Source organism: Notothenia rossii (assembly GCF_949606895.1).
Source record: "Notothenia rossii genome assembly, chromosome: 7".
In the NCBI taxonomy this organism is placed as follows: Eukaryota; Metazoa; Chordata; class Actinopteri; order Perciformes; family Nototheniidae; genus Notothenia; species Notothenia rossii.
Window position 1 is genome coordinate 12,122,568 of NC_136905.1, and position 22,843 is coordinate 12,145,410.

The following is a 22,843-nucleotide window of genomic DNA, read 5'->3' on the forward strand; positions in this document are numbered from 1 at the left end:
TCATTTTGTTTAAGTACAGTGAGCCTTTCTAAAATATGCAGTAAAGAGACAAACCCACCAGCATTATAGGATATACTATGACTTTGAGCCAAATACTTGTTTTTGGGTTGTATAAATAAATGGACTTGAAACAGTTGCTGATTTAGAGTACTGGCACCTTTTTTATTCCAATTCAAGCACTGAATAAAAGGAATACCTACACACACATGCAGGTAAACCAGTTCAACAAGTCACACAATCCTGCCTATCATCATAATAAAATGAATACCTACACACACATGCAGGTAAACCAGTTCAACACAATGCTGTCTGGCTAATGATCATACTGAAAGGGATACATCCAAGTGTCCCAACACATTTCAGAAATAACTGTTTCCGTCAAAATCACATTTGATGAATGCATTCCACAATAACTAAATATGTACATGTTCTAAACATTGTAATAATCAGAAAAACATTTGAGGCATTTTACATACTTGAATCTGACACATCCAGTCCAATAAAAAAAAGAGATGTTGCTCGTTTGAAGATTGAGAAGTTTGAAGATTCGGTGCCAGAGGGCAGGACCTATAAACACATGTACAACCCAATAGCATTGTGAGGCTGAACAAAAGGACCGTTTGACTATGTGAATGTAGTCTTTAAAAAAATATATATATTTACTGACATTTTTAGGATAGCTTAAAGTAATGTTGTAAAATTACAACAGTGGGCCTTACAGGGTTAAAGGCACACCAGCAAGAGTACATACCTGCAAAGTTTTTACTTTTACAGTTATGCCTAATCTGTTCATTTCAATTTATGTTACGTTATATTTCAATATCACAGCATTTAGCCGACAGCTATAGTGCGTTGTTGGAAATTACGATTTAAAAAACCTAAAAATCAAGTACATAATGTATAGTATAAAAAGGTGTACTTATGGAAGGAAAATAAACTACAGCCTGGTTGTAGCTGCACCTGGAAGTAACAGTCACGTTCTATATACAAAACAAAGAGTGAATAACAAAAAATGCATACAAAATTATAATCCAATCACATAAGTTATAGGAACTTTGAATTTAGGGATTTTAGCCTTTGCAGACCATTAACATGCACACAAAGGGAAAGCCCAACATGCATTACAGTGCCTCTTTAAGTATAGTCCTCAGATTAAAGGATACTGAAAAGCCTTAACCAACTTTTATTAATGCTGTTATTTGGTCGAAAACAACAGATACATCTTTCCGGAATCATGAGACGTTGACACATCATTGCTATAAAGTAAAACTTTAATTTGGTATATAGTTTCTGACGTCGTTTCTCTTGTTAGTTCACTGGTCATTACAGGAATGGAATGCTGAAAGCTATAGATTAATCAACAAGAAAGTGCACACGTGTTAACTTTCAGATTCAGATTTGTACATTATTATAATTAATTTCTAATACATTTTTCTCTTTATATATATATATATATATATTCCCATTTATGTGTATATAAAACAATAAAAACCTCTTAATTATTGCAAAATTGAAATTGACACATTAATTCAAGCACATGAAGATGAATAAAACAGACAAAGAATTAAAGGGAAATATAATCCACTCTTAAAGGTGGGGCAGGTCGTTTTGGAGAAACCAGCTTGAGTGCGCTAGAATTTGAAAATACACAGCCGGAAGAAATCTGCCACTTCCTTACAGAGCCTCTCCTCCAACACACACGAACACGCACATGACCAATGAGGGCACGAGATAAGTTTGAGCTCAGATGGAAGGCTGACAGGCAGGTAGGCCATCCAGTTACTTTAGCCGGGCCGACTAAAATGATTGGTCGTGCTTTTTACAGTACCACGGCTTCCACTGATGAAATCTTTTTATGGATTTTTTGTCAAAGCACTTCAGATATTCATTGCTATCGGGATGTTAAGAGCATTCCATGGAATATAACAAAAAGTGTATCTCGAGCCGGTTTCTCAAACTTACCTACCCCACCTTGAAGTCATAGCATTCACTGGGATTTAAACCCTCTCTGATTTCGGACTGAAAACCCCAAGCACCCGCTTATTAGGCCCATCATGAAATACATCCCTTTTCCCTGTGATGTGTCACCTGATAATAACCATGCACAATGTGTACACTACATTAAAGCCACTTATTGCTCTCTTCAACATCGGTGTTTTGAGATAAAGGTCCAGCTTTGTTAAAGTGCTCGTTGTGGTGTGAAAATGTGGAGAACGAAGAGGTAAAGGAAGGAAGAAAACAGTCTTTGGGTGGACGTGTGTGTGTGTGTGTGTGTGTGTGTGTGTGTGTGTGTGTGTGTGTGTGTGTGTGTGTGTGTGTGTGTGTGTGTGTGTGTGGTGTGTGTGTCATCCTGTAATAACTGCCTGTAATTGGAGAGGGTCAAATGGTAATGTGATTGTTTGCCTTTTACTGCTAGGCCATTGAAATCCTACAGTACTGAAAGGAGTTTTTGCATGTGTCAGCAGAGCGAATCATGTAACCAAATGAGTGAGAACAGTTTTCTGAGCACACTGTAATTGTAGCTAGGATTTTGTATCTGTGTTTTTCCCAAATTACTTTTGTAAAATAATGTTGACGTGTCGTGCCCATTATGTACATTACATTTTTTTTCAGTGGAAGCGATTGATTTTCCATTTCATACTGCCTCCTTTAAAGATTCCCTCCTGAAGTATTTTCAGTGTAAGTCACGGGGGACAAATAAGGTTTGATTCAAAATGCTGTTTACCAAATAAAAGTACATATCTTCCAAAAGGGTAGTAAAGGGGGACTTTCATACTAAAGGACATCTGCTTGGTTTGTTAAACTCAGACTGCTGAAGCCTCATACAGTATGTTCACTTAGACTTAAAAATGCCTTTTCAAACAGAATGAAGACTTTTGAAATTGAACCCCACTTTTCTCTCCAGTACGAACAGGTGAAACAGCCCCAAAAACATTATTTTGATGTACATAGGACAATGATTGTATTAAATGTGAGAGTGTAAATCTATCTACTAGTTATTTACTATAACAGACCTTTAAGGCGATCTGAAGCAAGTTTTGTTGTGCTCTGCTGAGTGAATAGAAACGTATGGTTTCCTGGGAAAAAACAAAAATCTAAAAACATGCAAGAACTTCAGTGTGGCTTTCCGAGTTGTCTGCATGCAAGCTGCTTGTAGCGAATGCCTTAACCTTTCTTTTCCAAGTGGAACAATCTAAGTCTTACTAGCTGTAAATGCTGCCTCTTTGAACTCCACAGCTTAAAGTTTGGGTGGTAAATGCATTTTGAGTACAGTTAAACACAAAAACCCACAGTTAAGCCTAAAAACGTTTGTAAAGCACATGGAGTGATGTAATGCGCAAATGTGTCCAGATAAAGCATTTGACAATAAAAACACGGTACATATATATCCAGGTATAGCAAAAATAATTAAACAACAAAGCAGTTAAAGAAATGAAGCACAAAGTATAGAAAAACGTAAAGCTGAAGTGAATGCTGGTGAGGCAACAGTGTTTGTAGTTCAGTTCGGATCATTCAATGAACACAAGTGCCAGACTTAAAACATTTCAGCGCTGTGGAGAGACATCCAGTGTAGCAAAACAAAGGCAATATGACATGTATGTGACATTATAATACAATGCAATAGGTTCTTCTACAGGCTGTACCGTATGGCTTCAGATTAAAGATTTCCTGAACCAAACATTCCCCCACGAGGTTTGAGAATGTTTGCCCAAAGAGATGCATTTGGTTTGAAAAAGAATAGTATGAAAATAGTGTTTCTGTAAAAAAAATTGAAATGATAGTCTTTGGAATCATGTAAAGTAATGAGGGATTTAATTGTCTGTTGTTTTGAGGATTGTTTTAATTCGAAAAGAGAGGAGTTTGTCCCCTTATATTTGATCACATCCCCCAATATCTATTTTGGGAAATGGGCAACAAACTGACTTTAAATGGAAGTCAAATGGCCGACATTTTAGAAATATTCCTACCAGCAGCAAATTAAACGACCACTCACAGACGGAGAGGAAGAGTTATCAGAGCTTTGAGCTGCGGGAGGATAAATGAAAGCATAAATCATACGCTGTGTGGAAATATCTCTGTCCTTTAAGCAGCGATAAAAGCAGGATTTAAAGATGGGGGGGGGGGGGGGGGGGGGTGTGGGAAGCGTCATTCAACTTGTCACTTCTGGCTTTCAAACAACCCTTCTCTGTTAGAGCCAATCTCCACTGCGGCACTTCTACACACGCGCTGACATTTCAGACGGTAAATTCAATTTGGACCAGACAGGGAAATGAGATGCTTAAGGCTCTGACCCCCCCCCCATCTCTCAGCTGCAATTATCCATTTAGGAATTTGGAAGCAGCAGGGATAATAAAAAGGGACAAAACACCCTGCGAACACGCTCATACTTTAACATTTGCACATCTGGATTTATACTCGCTAAGTGAACCATAGCAACAGATGCTTCAGAGAACAGAGCGAAACGTTTCTGCTCGTTCCCCTCTGCTGTAAAGTGAGCCTTCAGGGTGGAAGCGGATCAGGAAGGTTTCAATGGTCGCTAACAGATAGAACACTGGAGCAGTGAGAATGGTTGTGTTTCAGTGATGAAGTTTGCTTTCATTAGGAAGTTCTTTGGATGGCCTGTAGGAGGGAGGAACTGCTCTCTTCCTGCAGTGAATTTATATAATAATCATTGTGTGAAAAGACCTACTTGTTCTCCCGTGCTTTTGTAGAAGACGTATCAGTCTGTGTTTTCCAAATTGGGGTTTTCTATATTGTTTGTGTTTTAAAATATTTGTACATCTTGTATGAGGGTTTTCACTCTGAGTATGGTTTTATTGTCTTGTGCTTTTACATTCGTTTCCTTTTGTCTATATGTATTTATGCTCCTTTTTTATATATATATTGATGTACAGCACTTTGGTCAACTCTGTTGTCATTGAATGAGCTATATAAATAAAGTTGGATTGGATTGAAGGAGTACTTGTCGGGTTTACAATCAGTTTTTTGGGCTGTAGATAACCACCTGAACAGTATTTGTGTCCATGTTAACATTCTGTGGTAGTGCTAAGGTCTGTCTGAATTTCATTGTTTCTTAAATAGGGCTGCTGTGTGACAAGATGTTCAATTGGACATGAATCAACAACTCATTACATTACATTTAGCTGATGCTTTTATCCAGAGAGACTTACAATTACCGATTACAGGGACATTCTCCCTGGAGTGACTAAGTGCCTTAGTCAAGGGCACACTAGTGGTGGTGTTCCTGGCGGGATTTGAACTCACAACCTTCCGATCTTCAGCCCACCTCACTATCCATTAGACCACCACTACCACTACTACTCTGATACGATTGATACGATACTCTAATTCACCGAGCAGCCGTGTATAAAAGATACCATATTTGACACACTGTACAACACATTAATTAACGTATTCCTGCATGCAGATAACTCTCCTTGCAAAAATTCTTATTTGAATGCCCGTGTTGGATTTTCGCAGTGGTTTGCCTCAATGTGGTGCAAGATTACAAGACTTTAGTTTTAAAAAGGGAATTTATAAGTATAGGTTCTCATAATTCATTTACATATTTTACACATCTTTGCTGCATAGAATGACTTTTTTTTGCCAGGATATGCCGACATTCTCAAGAGGTTTAGAGGTGTGGATGGATTGTACAAGCTACCCTTCACTTGAGTAACAATCTGAGCAGTGATGGAGAGCACAGATGCTTATTTCAAAAACAAAAAAAAGAGAATGCAAATAGGCAAGAAAGTGAATATGAATTAGTTTGATATTATAAAACCAGATATTAGTTTAAGATATAAGAAGTGTGAAGTTAGATGGACACTTATTCTTTACATCTATATTAAGAGCGACATCTACTACTGATAACTCGACCTTTAGTGAGTTTTAAAGGGTGCTTAAAATGGAGGTAAAACATCTACACCGAAACGTGACATGATGACAACATGTGCTTTAACTTCAGAAGACCGGGGGAATCAAGCATGATCAATGACATCAAAACATCTGTGCTGCATCACTTTCTGTCTCACGAGCTTCCCAAACACGCAGCTTTACTCTACGGGTCGGAAAAGCAAAGAGTAAGGAATGTTTCAACTCCAGACAACTCGCTCCACAGCCGATAAACGAGGCTGCAGGTCTGTAAGCACGACTGAAAACATCTACACAAACGTGATTTCAAACAGAACCCCTGAAATAAATAGAACGCAAGTTTAAAATGCACCGAGTGAAAGGTTTTACATAAAGTAAGGCAAAATATGTGAACCTAGCTACTATTTAAAGTTTGAATATCCAGCTATTTCAAGTGACAGAAAGAAAGAAGAGTTTCAGTGAGATGTTGGATTAAAACAAGCACCTTAAACCCAATGTTTGAAATGAAAGGATTGGATGAAGCAGTTTGCTTTGTTTATCTGGAGGCCCAGAATGTCTCAAATAGAGACAGAATAAAAAAAAAAAAATCATGAACAAACAAAAAACCCAACACGGAAGTAAAACAAAACTAAAAAGGTAAAAACGACATTGTCTGACACTAAAGCAGTCCAAGCCTTTGGTTATGCATAGTTCTTTGCTGAATGTCTCAGGCTATCAACCACAAACTCCACCGTCTCTCAGATAGCAGCTGTTTGCATCCGGTCTTAGAAAAATAAAGAGCAATGATAAAAACAAACTAATGGCTCTTCTCAGACTCCTTTTGCTTTGTGTGTCTGGTTTTCGTACAGCGTTAGCAGTTTTGGCTTGATTGGTTTCTGAACCAAAGAGAATATTTGGAGCAGTGAAGCAGCCGTCTCTCTGATTAGTGATGGGGTGGGGGGGGGGGGCTGACCCCCCCACATCCAGCTGGATCAAGGCAGGAAGGGCTGGTCCTCCTCCTCCTCGTCGGCGCCGGGCCCGGGGTCGCTGAGGCACCTCGTCAGCTTCTGAGGATCTTTGCCATCGGCTCCCTCACCTGTTTTGTGAGGCCTCATCATCAGGCCCTGGTCCTCCTCCCCCCTCACCCCCCCCCGCTGCTGGCCGGCCCGTCTGAACTCATCCATCACGTTGACGGAGTCCGGAGACTGAGGGGAGGCCAGGTCCACCTGGAAGGTCGGCACGCTGTCCGAATCCGGCTTGGCTCTGTAAGACTGAGGGTCTACAGGCAGGAGGAGGACATGTTAGTTAGCTTCATGAAGAAGGCTTTAAATACGTTTGTCTTCATTCCATGAGCGTGCATAAAAACACAAATAATGGTGTCAACACATCTAAATATGAACGATCACTGCACACACAGGACAACAGGGGGCTTCAAGACCTTTACAAATATTCACTACACAACAGAAATAACGCCACAACGATTTACAATGCAGCACATGCTGGAAATGATTTCACCTCTAGTTAAGGTTCAGTGTGTTGGATCTAGTGACATCTAGTGGTGAGGTTGCAGAATGCAAGCAACTGAATATCACTTTGCTTTTCCCTCACAGAGGTATGTGATCCTCAGAGTGAAAGTCTGTGGTATTCTCTAGGACCTTCACCTAACTCAGAGGCCATGCTTACAATAATGAATATTTAAGAAACAATGAAATTCAGACAGACCTTAGCACTACCACAGAATGTTAACATGGACTCTAATACTGTTCAGGTGGTTATCTACTAATGAAAACAGTTATTTCTGCCAATAATTCTTGCAAATCCTACACACTGAACCTTTAAAATGTCCAATTAGTAAGGGCATTTTATCAGATATTTGACCGATCTGCAAACTAAATCCTTATCAATCAATTTCTTCACTAATGTCTTTGTAAAGGTGTGTAGTAAGATGTATTAAAAAGTTGAAGTTCAAATCCTGTATGTTTTTTCGTAACAACTGCTCAAAGTTGAGGTACCGAATACCGATTTTCGAAAAATCTAAAATGTTCAGTTTGGCCTTGGGTAACTTGTGAGGGGGCAAACTAGGGGTTTTTCATGATTCTGAGTTGATTGCAATCATTTCTTTTTCACTAAAATCATTCCTTTGTGGAAAAACGGCCACGCCCACCTTTCCTGCTCGCCCCCCCCCCCTCATAATGCCTTTCCACTGCTAGCATAAAAATTGTTTGATTATTTTACTATTTGCCCTTTTAGGACTTATTATTGTTTAGTGGTAGCTGCTAGTTGGTTGGCATTCAGAGTGAGGATGTTTAGAGTTAACATGCTGAAGCCATTTTCAACCTTCATTTGATCATGGACAGACTGCTTTTTACGCCTGATATGTAAGTATTATCTACATTTTTAACTTGAAATATTTCATGTCACTACTTTGCTAATGAAATGTAACATACTGTACAAGTTGTCAACTTTTCTTACTTGTTAGCTGTGTAACAGTAGCCGCAATAACATGGTTAGCTAGCTAACGTTAAATCCATGATGTATTACTCCATGATTAGTTGTCAACTTTGCTTACTTGTTAGCTGTGTAACAGTAGGCGCAGCAACATGGTTAGCTAGCTAACGTTAAATCCATGATGTATTACTCCATGATTAGGCAACTACCATGATGTATTACACACCTCAAACTGAATCTTATGATCATTTGATTTTCTTGAATGCTAGCTTTCTGGCCCATTAGGTTACAGTGGTGTATTGTCTCTGACAGGATCTTTTGTGTTTAACGTTACTGTGAAGCAGATCTTCTATTTTCCTTTGCAATAATATCTATTACAATGTTAATCATCTACTGTACATGAGATTGTCTTTAATGTCACAAAATAATGATATTATGACTGAATAATACAATGTTTATTCTACTTTGTAGGACATATTAGTCTAGCAGTATGGATGAAGACTCGACTCCACCTTTGCTAAATAGTTTCATCTGTGAAAGCCCGGAGACACCAGCTCAGAGGCTGATACAGCCAACTCCTAAAGGCTACCCTACTTTTTTGGAACAAGCACAAGTAGTTGAAAATGCTAAGATTTTGGAGCGTTTGAAGGAGGCTCAGAACATAGGAAGACTCAGGTACCACAAAAAGTGTAAAGATGATTTATACAACAGGTTTCTTGAAGTCACCAAGAACTCAGGCCAAACATTAAAGGCAGAGAAAGAGGCAGCTAAGAAGAAGAGAAGACGCACTTGCTCTGACTTCAGTGCAGCTTCTGCATGCAGTTCTACAATTTCACGGTCCGTTCAGCTTCTGTACAAGAATGTATGCATTCTTTGCAACCAACCTGCACAGATCTACAAAACTCGACCAGAGGAAGCTAGAAAGAGATACAGAGTGCCAGATCATTTGACTGCAGATAGACTGAAGGCAAGCTTGCGGAAGACAGCACAGATTCGCGGGGATGACTGGGGCACTGAAGTTGTTGGACGTCTGGAAGGGATCAATGACCTTGTGGCAGAAGAAACCCTGTACCATTTGCGCTGCAAAACTCTTTTTGAGACAGGTGGCCATTACTCCAAGACTGAAGATAGAGGACAAAGGAAGAGAGGACAAAAGAAAATTGATGAGGAACGAGAGGCTGTTTTTGTTGAATTCTGTGATTGGTTAGACTCAGAACTCGAGCATGGGGTGAGGACTCTTGACCAAGTCCACGAAAAGCTACAGCAGTTTGATCCGTCACCAGATAAGAGCCTCTCTTATTCAAAGTATTGGCTAAAGAAGAAACTCCAAGATAAATTCCATGACAGACACCTTGTATTTCACATCACAGGAGAGAAGGGCAGATGTGCTCTGCCTCAAAGATGACACAGACAACATTCTGCGAGAGCATCATGCTAATCTTGAGCATGGAGATGAGAAGACTCAGATCATAAAGACTGCACTAAAGTTCAAATGCAACAACATTGCCATGGTCGATCTAGACCCAAAGTCATACCCCACAGCACACAGTATGACTGACCTCCAGAGTCAGCTGGCTCTTGTTCCTGAGAGTCCTCAGATGTTCCTGAGGCCAATAGTGAAGACGAAAGAGTAGCCATTTGGGGGCAGAACTTCATAAAGGCCTGTCGGCCTCGATCAGGAGTTTTGCCATACCAGATGGGGCTTGCCATACAACTTGATCATAGATATGGGTCAAAATAGATGCTGAACGAGTTACACCAGCTTGGATACACAGAGTCATATTCCGAGACACAAAACTACAAATAGTGCTTCCTTAATGACAGGAATGGAGATGGCATCCAAGATACTTCTGATACTCTTTATACCATTGTGGAAGAAACGGATGAGCAGATCGATGATGAGGTTGCGGTTGACTCTGCACTTGAGGATCTATCATTTATGACAGCCAGTGGAAGTGAAACTAGCCATGACAATCGGGTGGTCATGGAGGCCATGGAGGTTGGGGAAACAACCAATGTATTCACTCAGTTTGTCGGAGACAATATAGATTTAAACATTGTCTCTATTCAGGGAAACACTCCTTTCTATTCAATGGGTTGGATCAAAGTCACCTCTCCGGCACCATCTTTGCCAGATCCCCAGACGACAGCAGCTGTCCAAAGAGTGAAGTTGAAGGCACTTGACAAAGCTAAGATCCTCAGAGGAGCTGAAGTGAAGATTCTTCCATTCACCAACAGAACAAGGACAGGGATAAACACCATCACATTTCTTCCCATTACTGAGCTTGCCTCTTCTGTGACACAAGACCAGCTACTCCTCACTCCGGGCGATACACTCTGGGCAGCAGGGTGGGTGATCAAAGCCCAGGATGCTGAGTTCCCACACTCCAACTGGAATGGCTGGATGAAGAGTATCCATGCAGATGACGTCAAGCAGCGCACACAGATCGACTACCTCCCAATCATTGAAGGTGACCCTAATGACCTCAACAACATCTTCACCACTCTCAAAGAGTGCACGCGGCTCTCTGCAGACAGAGTCACTATAGTGACATTCGATCTTCCGATCTGGCTGAAGGCTGTGGACATCATAAAACAGACAAATCTACCTATCATTCCGAGGTTGGGTGGATTTCACCTGCTGAAGTCCTACCTTGGATCCATTGGAAACATCATGGAGGATTCTGGACTACTGGAGCTGATCCAGCTGATCTATCCAGGGAGTACGACAGCCAACCACATCCTGGATGGAGGATGTTTTGACAAGGCAATCCGTGCTCACCTCCTCATCGATGCAGCCATTTATCAGCACATCATGAAACATGCCTTCCCCGAGGAGGAACTCGGTGAAATGAGGACTTTCATGGAGAAGGTAGCTGATGGGAAGATGGGAGCCAGACACACAGATCCAGTAGTGGCACTGTTTGAACAGCGGTTTGAAGAAACCTTCAAAAGACTTGCTGAAGGAGGAAGAATGCCTGCTCTCTGGGTGCAGTACCACTACATAGTAGATGTGATCAAGGTCTTCATCAGAACTGAGCGGCTTGCAGATCACAACGGCCATCTGTGCTGCATTGTTAACAGGATGCTGGACATCTTTGCGGCTGCAGGGCATCATCAATATGCCAAGGGTGCACGGCTGTACTGTCAACTCATGAAGCAACTTGAAACTTTGCCTGCTTAAAAGGAGACATTCGAAAGTTTCACTGCCCATGGAAACCATGTCGTCCGTTACTCCAGCCATGATTGGTCCGGCACCTGGTGTGACATCTGTATCGAGCAGACATTGATGAAGTCAGCCAAGTCAGAAGGTGGACTGAGCAGAGGGAGGATGAGACAGTGATTCTGGTCACAAGTGCTGGGTGCTCACCCTTAATCACTTCTCCAATGTCAACCAGCGCATGGAGGAAAGTGTCAAGAAACATGCTCCGCTCCACAGAGACCTTGGCAAAAGACAGATGAAGAGAGATGCTGAAGCAATTGACCTTGCCCTCCAATGGTTTGAAGAGAACAACCCATTCGACCCCGATCGAGACAAGGAGTTGCTTGTGTCTTTCTCAACAGGATTCAGGAGCACAGGAGATGACCCAGTCGATGCTGAGATAGCAGCAGAAATAGGGAGAGAGATGCAGATCAAGCTGGATGGACAGTCAGTGACATCGACCATGGAAGTGAAGTCAAAGGTACAAGCCCTGTCATCACTCAGAAAGATTCCCAAGATCAACGAGAAGAAGATACACCTTGACTCACTCAAGTTGTTCAACCGACTGATCATTTTTGCCCAACGGGATATGACAGTTGAGACAAGCTTGGCGTATGAGCTGACTCCCTTCCCATTGTCCCTCTTCAGCAATAAAGATCAGAAAATGAACAAGGCGAACAAGGCAGGCTTTTCCAAGACTAGCCTGAAGGAGTAAACTGATCCGCTTGACTTCACTAACCAATCCTGCTCCACTCTTGTAGTTGATGGCGGATGGCTTCTCTACATGGTAAAGTGGGAACAAGGTCAGACTTGGCAGGAGATTGCCAACAGTTACTTGAGCTACGTACAGTGTCTTGGCCGCCGCTCTCAGAAGACCATTGTGGTCTTTGATGGCTACAGCCGATCACCAAAAGATCATGACCACATCCGGTGCACTAAGAAGTCATGCTGTGATCTCCAGATTCGACTGAATAAGATACACTGGACACCAAGAGCAAAGTTCCTGGACAACACCAATAACAAGAGTGAGCTAATCCACCTCCTCTCTTCAACATTCAGAAGACATAACATCACAGTGGAGCAGTGTGACAATGATGCTGACACTTCGATTGTGAGAGAGGCATTGGCCACTGCTACAGATGACTCTGTTGAGGTTAGTAGCATTTGTGTAGGTAGCCTATTTTGGAAACAAAAGTTTTCACTCTTGAGTATTCAAACATATATATATGTATATTGCAACACGCTTTGCATATCTTGTTCTATTTTCAGGTGCGGGCGGAAGATGCAGATGTGCTGGTGATGCTAGTACACCATATTCCAAGCACCAACCATCCACTCTTCTTCACAACATCAAAGGGCTCTTATGATGTCAGAAGGATCCGCGAAGCTCTCTCTGAAAGAGAGATATGCTACCTGCTCTTTTGTCACGCCTTCACTGGTTGTGATACGGTTTCCTACCTACAAACCCAGGACTGGATCCTTCTGCAGAGTATGTCTCTGAACCCCAGTGACTATGGATGGACATTAGGTGTACATGGCTATGAGCCAGTCCCAACACTAGACCCCATGGCTCCTGAGGAGCTACTGCAGTTCACAAGCTGCAACTGTAACGGAGATTGCAGCAACCGGCGGTGCAGCTGCAAGAGGAATGGCGTTAAGTGCATCTCAGCATGTGGAGGAATTTCATGCAAGAATTGTGGTCATGATGGTGGTGAGTCTGGAGAAGACTCAGAGATTGACTCCTGAAGTGATCAGCACTTGTAACTATTTGTAACTACAAATAAAGCTACTTTTGAATTTAAATATAATAGTGGGCGTGGCCTTTTTTCAACCAAGGAATGATTTTAGTGAAAAATACATGATTGCAATCAACTCAGAATCATGAAAAACCCCTAGTTTGACCCCTCACAAGTTACCCAAGGCCAAACAGAACATTTTAGATTTTTCGAAAATCGGTATTCGGTACCTCAACTTTGAGCAGTTGTTACGAAAAAACATACAGGATTTGAACTTCAACTTTTTAATACATCTTACTACACACCTTTACAAACACATTAGTGAAGAAATTGATTGGTAAGGATTTAGTTTGCAGATTTTCATATATTTCCCTTACTAAATGGGAAGCTGACATTCTATAACACATCATGCTTGACTCTAATCTAGACAGCTGGGTTTGTTTCTCAGCTATAATGAATCATCCATACTTGGCCATGTCATGAGATCGCTTTTGTTAGTGATGAATAATTAATGAATGTTACCAAGCAACATGATTGACACATGCATGTTAGGATTGCTGTTGGGTTATCAAGTCAAAATGAATCTTCTCTACACTCACTACATACCTGGCCCGGTTTTGTTTCCCTTTTGCTGCTGAGCAGGTTTGAAATCAGTATCTTTGCCTAAAATGAAACCACACACTGGTTTACATGCTGGGAGCCTCGTGCAAACATATTTCCATCAGGGGGTGAATATCTATTTCTGCAGCAGTGAACAGTCGCGGTGCTTCCTGCAGTGTTTATTGGTTTGTAAAGGTTGTGAGCCCGACAAAATATAACATTGCTTTGGGTGTCGTCAGTGACATGGAAAACATTCTGCTGAGTGTTTGTGTTTGGCTGCAGCTAAGACGGATGAGTTTACCTGAGGACAGCCTGGCTCTACACATGGTGGGGGAGTCGGGGGGAGCAGCAGGCACCGTCAGGTAGTTATTCATGTCTTTAATCTGGGAAAACACAGGGAAAATATACGTTTATGTTTTAAAATAAACATTACATTACATGTCACTTGTTAGACACTGTTATCCAAAGAGACTTACATACTCAATACTGTGGGCAATCCCCACAGGAGCAATTTGAGGTGAAGTGTCTCAGGGACACAACGACATGCTGACTGCAGTGGGGTTTGAACCTGTGACCCCCTGATCCGAACACCAACGCGCAACCCACTACACCACACGCCTCCTAAACACACATGTTGTTTTCACAGCAGCCAAACTAAAGCGTTTCAGAGATTCATCATTAATCAACATCTTAGAGGCACTTCATTAAAACTATTTGTTGCTTTCTCTGCAGGAAGCCTCTCGAGTCTGCACTGGCTTCTAGCTCATTTCATTTCCCAAAAACAAGAGTCGGTTTTCATTATGTAATTACAGGCTGATGGAACAGAAGTTTGTGTTGGAGACGCCCAACTGCGTGAATACATCAGCCCCCATTTGTGTCGAGGAAATGAATTACGGGGACTGAATGTGGACTTTAATTGGAATATAAATCATAGTTTTGGGCTGAATCATGTAACTGCTGCCGGTACACAAGGAGAAGAGCTGCTCTTCCTCCGATTTGGATGCGTTTGCCTTTTTCATCCTGCATCATAACATCTTCTGTTATTCACCAAATAAAAAAACAGTCTCTGTGTACCACACCTATCTTATTACAGATAGTCTCCTTTGGCGTTGGCTAATCAACAGCATGTGTTTTACCTTTAGCTGTGTGTGTGTGTCAATAACATTCGACACAGCAGGTTGGTGCCTCAGACTGATTGTGATTTGAGCCATTACCCTCACAGAGACTGATAACATCATATTTATAATAATAATAATAATAATAATCATACCTTCTTCTCCAGCTCGATCATCTTCTGCTTCTTGATGAGTAAGTCATCGATGCCATCCTCGAACGGATCAGCCACCAGAGTGTGTCTGTTGTAGGAGCGCAGCTGAGAGAGGAAACACAAATGAAACAACTCAGTTTATTCTGTTCCCAAGATATAGTCTTCACTGCTCCCGGTGGCAGCTTTTGATATTTAACTGATGAGTATTACAGATGTAAGAAGAGGATGAGGATTTGTTGGTATACTCAAATAAGCTTGAGTTTAAAGAAAAACGCTCACAGAATAATAAACCACAATGATAATTTAATGATTAACGGATAGAATATATATAAAATAGAAAGTTGTGGCACTGTTTGTTTCTGTTTATCTCAAGGCCCTGCAGAAAATATGTTAAAGGGAACATTGATGTTTTAAATCAATGAGAATTCTCTCGTTAAATCAATTACAATTTTTCGGTCCCTAAAAATCAAAGTCAGAATTGGTTAATGTATGAGTAGAGCTACTGATTGAATTCTAACTCTGTAAAACCAATACTATAGTCTAGGGCGGCACGATATATCGTGTCGTGACGATAATCGCGATCGCATATTGTTTTTAGGACGTGCGATATTAAGTAGGCAAATTAACTCAAACACGTCATGTTACAATTCTTTTGCTGCTTGCTAAATAAGGAAAACTCGAGCGTCTCTCATGTCAGGGGTACTTGAGTGAGTGACAGCAAACCACCAATCACAATCTCCAAAACAAACGAACCGGGTGATTAAAGGTAAAAACACTGAATAAAGTAGTTTCATGTGTTTCTCCAGGGCAGTTCGGCGCTGCTAACCGAGCTAGCTCAGCTTGTTGCTCTGATAACTTAAGATCCAGACGTCCGTGACTAAAATCCTTCATTCGGTTAAAGATAGTTAGAAAACTACTAATTGTATAGCATTAAAGTTCAAGAAAGGATGGTTTGCGGACAAAAAAACCTGTCTTTTCTTCCATTCCTGTATGTTTTCATATCGCAATGTCAGTTTTTTTTCCAATATCGTGCATCCCTACTATAGTCCCATATAACCAGTGAGAATCAATATGAATAGTCAAATGCTCTCAGTAATATAGTAATATAAGGCAATACATCTTTATTGCTCATAAAGTGGTGTTACCCTCAGCCGTGTCCTCTGCAGGTTGCTCCTGAGGATTTTCCTGATCTCTTCCTCTCGGCCTTTAGACAGCTGGGACGGAGCTTTCTCTGCAGGCTTGGCAGGAGGAGGCTTCTTGGGCTGGATGTTCCTGAGAAATATAACACAAGTTAGGATTATGCGTGTTTGTACTACAGACACACATGACAGACAATAACAACACCCCAGTTATCTTAAACGTCCCCTATTATCCGGTTTTTCATCAATATATTATAGGTCTCAGATATATACAAAACATGTCTCCGAAGTGTTTGACTCCAAACACCAAACAGGTCATTGTAGCATCCCATAATCCCCTCTGTTTCAGCCCTGTTTCTAAAGTGCTGATTCTCTGTCTGTTACTTTAGATGAAAATAAGGAGCCACTCCCCACGCCCCTCTGAGAGAGATTTGGTTAAAAAGAACACAATGGTGCTCTAGTACCTCATTCACACCAACGCAACTCCGGTTCAAGCTCCGTGCTAGAGCTTTTCAGGTTCAGAACCGGTTCTTCGGTTTAGCTCCGGCTCTTTTCACACTGCCCAGAGTCCGACTGGTGCTGCGTCATCGTTTGCGTCATGACGTACCCGTTTGCGTGCCTGCTTCATAAAGCCAAACCGCGCGGAAACCCCTCACAACTCACACCGACAACAACAACAATGGCCGATTGTGCTCCAGCTTCATCTGTACCTCTTTGGAAGACCAGATTCCCGGTAGGTAACTGGTCTCTTCAGTGGATCACTGCTGCTTGTTAAGTTTCTCCATCGTTGTGTACAAACTGGATACAACGCTGGTTTTTTGTTGTTGTTCAGGAGTTGATCCTGTCTCTGCCCCCGCCTCGACGTAAGCATGACGTATGTGGTGCTTTTGCTCTGGCCGGACAATTTTTTGGTGCTTGAAACAAACCGGATTCCGGAGCTAAGAGGCTGCTCTGCTGCGGTGTGAACAGGAAAACCCGGTGCTTTTCAAGCTCCAGCTCCGAACCGGCCCTGAAACACCGTTGGTGTGAATGAGGTATAGGAGGATATTCAGGTGATAAGGTGTGTGTGAGGGGGGGGGGGGGTTACCTTGGTTGGTGATTGGCTAACGGTTACACAAGCCAAAAAATAGTTATGACATCGTAAAGTGGACAAAATCTGATCAGCTCCTTTTCAGACAGGTTTTTATATAAATAGATCAGGACAAAAAGAGAGAGAATCTTTTTTCCTGAAACTTTCAGAGTCTCTTTACACAGAGGGGACACATGTTGATGTAGAAAAGACATGAATAAGTGGATTTTGCATAATAGGTGACCTTTAATTATTTTCTCCTTCTATGTAATGATCAGAAGACTAATAGCTAGTGGCTTGTTAACTGTGAAGTATCAATATGCTTAATGGCCCTGTTGAATTCATTCAGCTGACAGGTCTGACCTTATCTGTTCTCGTGTTATCGCTTCATTTGATAGAGGTAGAGTGAAAAAAGAAAATATTATTTATACTGGGATCATCTAATTCATAAAAGCATTCTGAATAATGAAAAGCAAAGACTCCTCATCTTGGTGCATTCACACATGACAGAGGAGACCATCATTCAAATGCTGTTAATGTAATACCAGCTGCTTAGAACTAACATCCATTAGCCGGTCTCTCAATCAAAAGTTGACGTATTATAAATCAAACAAAAGACTATAGAGTGTGTTATTAAACAACGTATGAAAGAGGAACTGTTACTTCCTGTTCCATGTAAAGCTTTGACAGAAACTACTGCGGTTAAAAGGACCCGAGATGATGTTGAACTGATTATTACTATGCATTAAGAAGACCTTTTACTTAATCAGAAAACACAAAGTATTAAAAAAAGAAATAATTGACTGCAATGAAAATGTTTTAAAATTACAGTGTATCAAATTGCTTCTGTCAGCTCTTACTGCAGATATATAGCAAGTTTCAGCTCATTAATTAGCGGCCTAGCCCACATTTTTTTATTTAAGGTCACTCTCAAAGCTTGTTTTGGCTGAAAAAGTATAATAACTATGCTGGGAACTACCTGCATAACATACGGCAATAGAGAGTGACTAGCTATAGATTCAGATATTTCCCCAGGAGTTTGTAGAGACAAAAATCTGAGCTAAAAGTGAGGGAATTTTGTTTAAATAAATAACTTTTAGCTTACAATTCTTCCAATTCAACTTTTGAAACGTGATGACATATTGCTGCCCCCAAGTGGCGATAACAATCAGTAAAGCTTTAAGAATTCGGGACAGTTGGGTATTCTGAGAGGGTGACAGAAGACAGAGTGCAGAGATGGCAAAAGTACACACATCCTTTACTCAAGTAGAAGAACAGATACTCGTGTTTAAAAATAAAACTTGTTTACTCAAGTAAAAGTAAAGAAGTATGGGCTTCGAAATGCACTTAAGTAAAAAGCACCGATAAGTACCAACTGTTTTAAAGAGTACCTGACCTCCCTTTATATTAATAGAACAATAATGTCATTGTTAGCTAATGAATGTTTCCATGGTGACCAACGGCAACATGACAACGTTTTCATTGGTCCCTCTTCTTTAGAGAAGACCAGGAAATGATGGATACACGGATCGTGTTCAAATCAATAGGCACGCAATGACTCTAAATAATAATGATCACGCCACCAAACACACATTCAAACTAAAGGAACCAGCCTGTTTGGAAAATGTAAGAAGTAGAAAGTACAGGTATTTGTGTTAAAAATGTAAGAAGTGAAAGTAAAAAGTCATCAGAAAAATAAGTAGTGGAGTAAATTACGGGTACCAGAAACATTTACTTAAGTACAGAAACAAAGTATTTGTACTCCACTACTTCCCACCTCTGACAGAGTGTATGCTCACACTTACTGCATGGAAACAGTGGAAGGCATAGCAGACGGCATCTTGAATCCTCCTCCGCTCTCCACCATCTCAATGGCCTGTTTGAACTCCATCTTGTGGTAGAAGGCGATGAGCTGTGGCTCCTTGGAGCGCTCGCCTGCAATCAGGCACTTCTTCACATACTTCTTGTTGAAGCGGTTCAGTCTGGGAGGAGGAAATGAGTTACAGATGAGAACAACCACAAGGGAAAATCACAGACATTAAATAAGAACATGACAGAGAGGTTGTACATCTCTAATGCATATTGGAAGCAAACAAAAAGGAGACGTTTAAAGTGGCAAATAGACAAGCAGGTTGTTTCAACTTAACATTATGAAGTACTTGTTGATGACACCATCAGTGTTAACATTGGTTACGCCTCTCAACAAAATGCATTGCAATTTTGCCAGCCTTCTTCTAATAATTGTAGCTAGCATTAGCTCCTAAAATCTCTTAAACTTGGTAGATGATGTCATAGACTTGTTTGCATCTTGGAGTCATATATGCTTAGCTCAGTGGTTGTGTCAGTGACAGCATAGGCGAGACTGACTGAGCACTACGTAAGATGAGAGGTCGAGCCGGAGATAGACTGCGATCACTCTGAGACGCGTTAACTGTATAATCCATACTTGTCCTTCCAGTGGTGGTGTCCATAGTGTCCACAAATGTCCTCAATTCCAGTCAGGAGGTGGTCCAGGAACTGGGGAGAAAAGAGGCAAAACGTTTTTTTAAAAAGGAGACTGATGAAAAGACAAACAAACTAAAGACTCATCCGACCCTTACCTTCTCTGTGGATTATTTTATTTATTTTGTAAAACAGACCTATCAAGATACATAAATGTCCAGTAAACTAATCTACAGTAGGTCTAATAAACACAACTTCCCAGGGTCCCATGCTAAATCTGCTTTAGTACAATATCAAAAGGAATGTTGACAAAGACTTTCTATGTACTTTTTCTTTTTCCAATGTTTTATATGTACAGTACTTGGAGACAAAATGTTTGTTTTTTGCTTTAAAAACCATAATGTATGGTCACCAATGTTAATAACTGTGATTACAGGTACACTAAGGCACCACAGACATTACATTTGCGTCAACACAGTTACCATTCCTCCAGTAATACCCCCTCCCAGCCAACATCATTACTAACAGCAGCAGGTGAGCAGCTAAAAGTCTGAAGTTGTGGGAGAGAGCCAGAAGCACCCAGCTGACTGATGGGACCGCGCTCATTAGCAGTGGCTGCACGCCTGCTCACTGGAATTTATAAATGCATTTGTTTCTCAGACCGCAGCCCTGGTGCTCTGACTCAGTCTGTAGATGCCTGTCTGACATGCAGCGTTACTATGGAAACAAATCATTAAGCGGAGCCACATCATTTACCTCTGCTTGTCAGAAGAGACTGATATATGTAACGGCTGCACAGCGACGAGGGTGGGGGTGAAAAGGTCAGTTTGCAAAAGAGGCAACTTTATGCAAAATAGTCCAGAAGCTCAAGGGTGGGAATATACAGCATAATGTTAGGATGTTCTCCTGGTTACACTGATACTGAGTCCTGGGTGTATTCCTCTTTAACTACAAACATCTTGACATCTCCTACTCCTACTGCTTTTATATGATTATATGTAACTATGGGTTCATTTTCTTGTCAATTGATGAGCTGATGTATTGATTGATCTTCTTAAAGTTCAAGGTAATGCCTGCATATATGATATTTTGTACCTATAAAAACAAGATATTCAGTTTAATATGACATAAAACTGATATTTGAAAGGTGGGAAACTGCATTTTCTGCCTTTCACATCCTAGACTCAGTTACAAAAACATCAAGTCAAATCATAAAAAGCATCTGCAGTATCTTTGTGGGACAGGTATGAATTTGGTAAATAATGTAATAGTCTCGAAACCAGGTGACTGGGTAGCATTTTATTTCTGAGGTAATGCTTCGGTGTGAGCAGCGGGAGTGCGTCCTCAGGTCATATCACCGGTGGTTTATGGTGGAGGAGAAGCCATTAGGAGAGCCTGCTCTTCTAGCCCTGAGCACTGATGACTTTGACTTTGGTTTCCCAATATTATTCGTCTGAAATAACAATGTTCCCACTGATTCATAGGTGTTGTTCAGACTCAGGTTATTGTCCTTCTACCAACATATCTGATTCAGAGAATCAAAAAGAAAACATGACTCCTACGACCTTAAGTTAACAAGGAAGTGAAGCAATAACAGGGCTGTCTTGTTTCCCATGTTCACGAATCACTTGATTACCATTACATTGTCCCAGAAATATGTTCACTACAAAACATTGTGACTTACAGTAAGTATGTCTCACCTTGTGTTTTTGTTTGGATGATGAATTTTTGGACTTTTCTTGGGCAGAGTCAATGCTCGAGTGGGAATTCATTGCAAAACTCAAGCTGTATCTCCACTAACTGCGTCGACAAGTGGAGGATCGAGGTGTCAAGTAGATAAACAAAGCCTGATACTAGATGCTGAGGACTGTGTGTGTGTGTGTGTGTGTGTGTGTGTGTGTGTGTGTGTGTGTGTGTGTGTGTGTGTGTGTGTGTGTGTGTGTGTGTGTGTGTGTGTGTGTGTGTGTGTGTGTGTGTGTGTGTGTGTGTGTGTGTGTGTGTGTGTGTGTGTGTATGTGTGTGTGTGAGCTGTATTTATAGCTTAACAGAACTCGGGACTTGTGGATTAGAACCAACAATTGTGTGTGAGATAGTGTGTTCAAGTTAAAATTAACTAAATGGTAAAATGTTAAGAAATGTTAATTATTTGGATTTATATTAACCATGCTGGAAAAAATGTATATATATTTCCATGCTGCAACTGTACACCGTAGAGCACACTATATAAGGTGTAGTACTACCACACAGCCAGTAGGTGGAAGCAGCAGTCAGCATGTGATGCCCTGAATGGCCTCAGAGGCTTGTAACTGGAGGACTACTGATATTACAATTATCTGCTTTTTAAAACATTCATCCCTTCACATTTAGTTGTTTCAATTTGTTTCAATCTATACATTTGAATTCACAATTAAATTATTTGGTGTATTTGCTTGTTGTTGCTGTTCTCTGTTTACAATCCGATGGTAGCTCATTTCCCCTTCTTGTGAGTGATAGTGTAGTTTTGAGTTTGAATCATATGTCTATTAATGCTTATGTCTGTGTGTTGGCTAAATCAAATCATACAAAACATGACAGTAAAGGGGAATGCGTTGCTGTTGTCAAACACGGTATCTCGGTGAAAGATCAAAGTAAATTGAATTTATCCGCCCCCTATAAAAAGGCTCTGGGTTTTTCATGTGTTTAAACCATAAAGAAGTCATCAGCTTCTGATCATGAAGACTGAGGATGTTTGCAGGGAGAGGTCGTACCTGGGTGTGGATTTCCTCATTAATGGTCCGCTTGGCCTCCTGTTTCTTCTTCACCGCCAGCAGCTCCACCAGGGGTTGGATGGTCATGCCCTGCACGAAGGAGGAGAGAAACAATCATTATTCACCTCCTGACCCTAGCGAAAACACAGAAATAGGCTCTTATCAGCAATCTATCTAGTATTCAGGAGTGAAATGTGGATTTACAGTGCATCTGTAATGTTATGTATCATTTCTGTGTGGAGAGTACTGACAACTCTTTCCAGGTTTATAATACAATTGAAGATAACTAAAACAGATCCACTATGCTTGTTTCTTCATTCTTTCAAGTCAGGCGTAAGTA

General features: G+C 41.0%; 1 protein-coding gene across 2 annotated transcripts in view; it reads right to left on the reverse strand.

Annotated features, from left to right (window-relative positions):
- Positions 1-1,253: 1,253 nt before the first annotated feature.
- slc9a1a (solute carrier family 9 member A1a) overlaps positions 1,254-22,843 on the reverse strand; it is a 44,950-nt gene continuing 23,360 nt past the window's right edge. The window contains exons 6-13 of one of the 2 annotated variants that reach the window (XM_079640099.1): positions 22,504-22,593; positions 19,761-19,831; positions 19,120-19,296; positions 16,252-16,378; positions 15,110-15,211; positions 14,141-14,222; positions 13,846-13,902; positions 1,254-7,132 (exon numbers count right to left, since the gene is read on the reverse strand). In XM_079640099.1, the coding sequence (XP_079496225.1) occupies positions 6,846-7,132; positions 13,846-13,902; positions 14,141-14,222; positions 15,110-15,211; positions 16,252-16,378; positions 19,120-19,296; positions 19,761-19,831; positions 22,504-22,593 (993 nt within the window). In that variant the 3' untranslated portion in view covers positions 1,254-6,845. The remainder of the gene's footprint in view (positions 7,133-13,845; positions 13,903-14,140; positions 14,223-15,109; positions 15,212-16,251; positions 16,379-19,119; positions 19,297-19,760; positions 19,832-22,503; positions 22,594-22,843) is intronic. The other variant, XM_079640100.1, reaches the window with a different exon arrangement.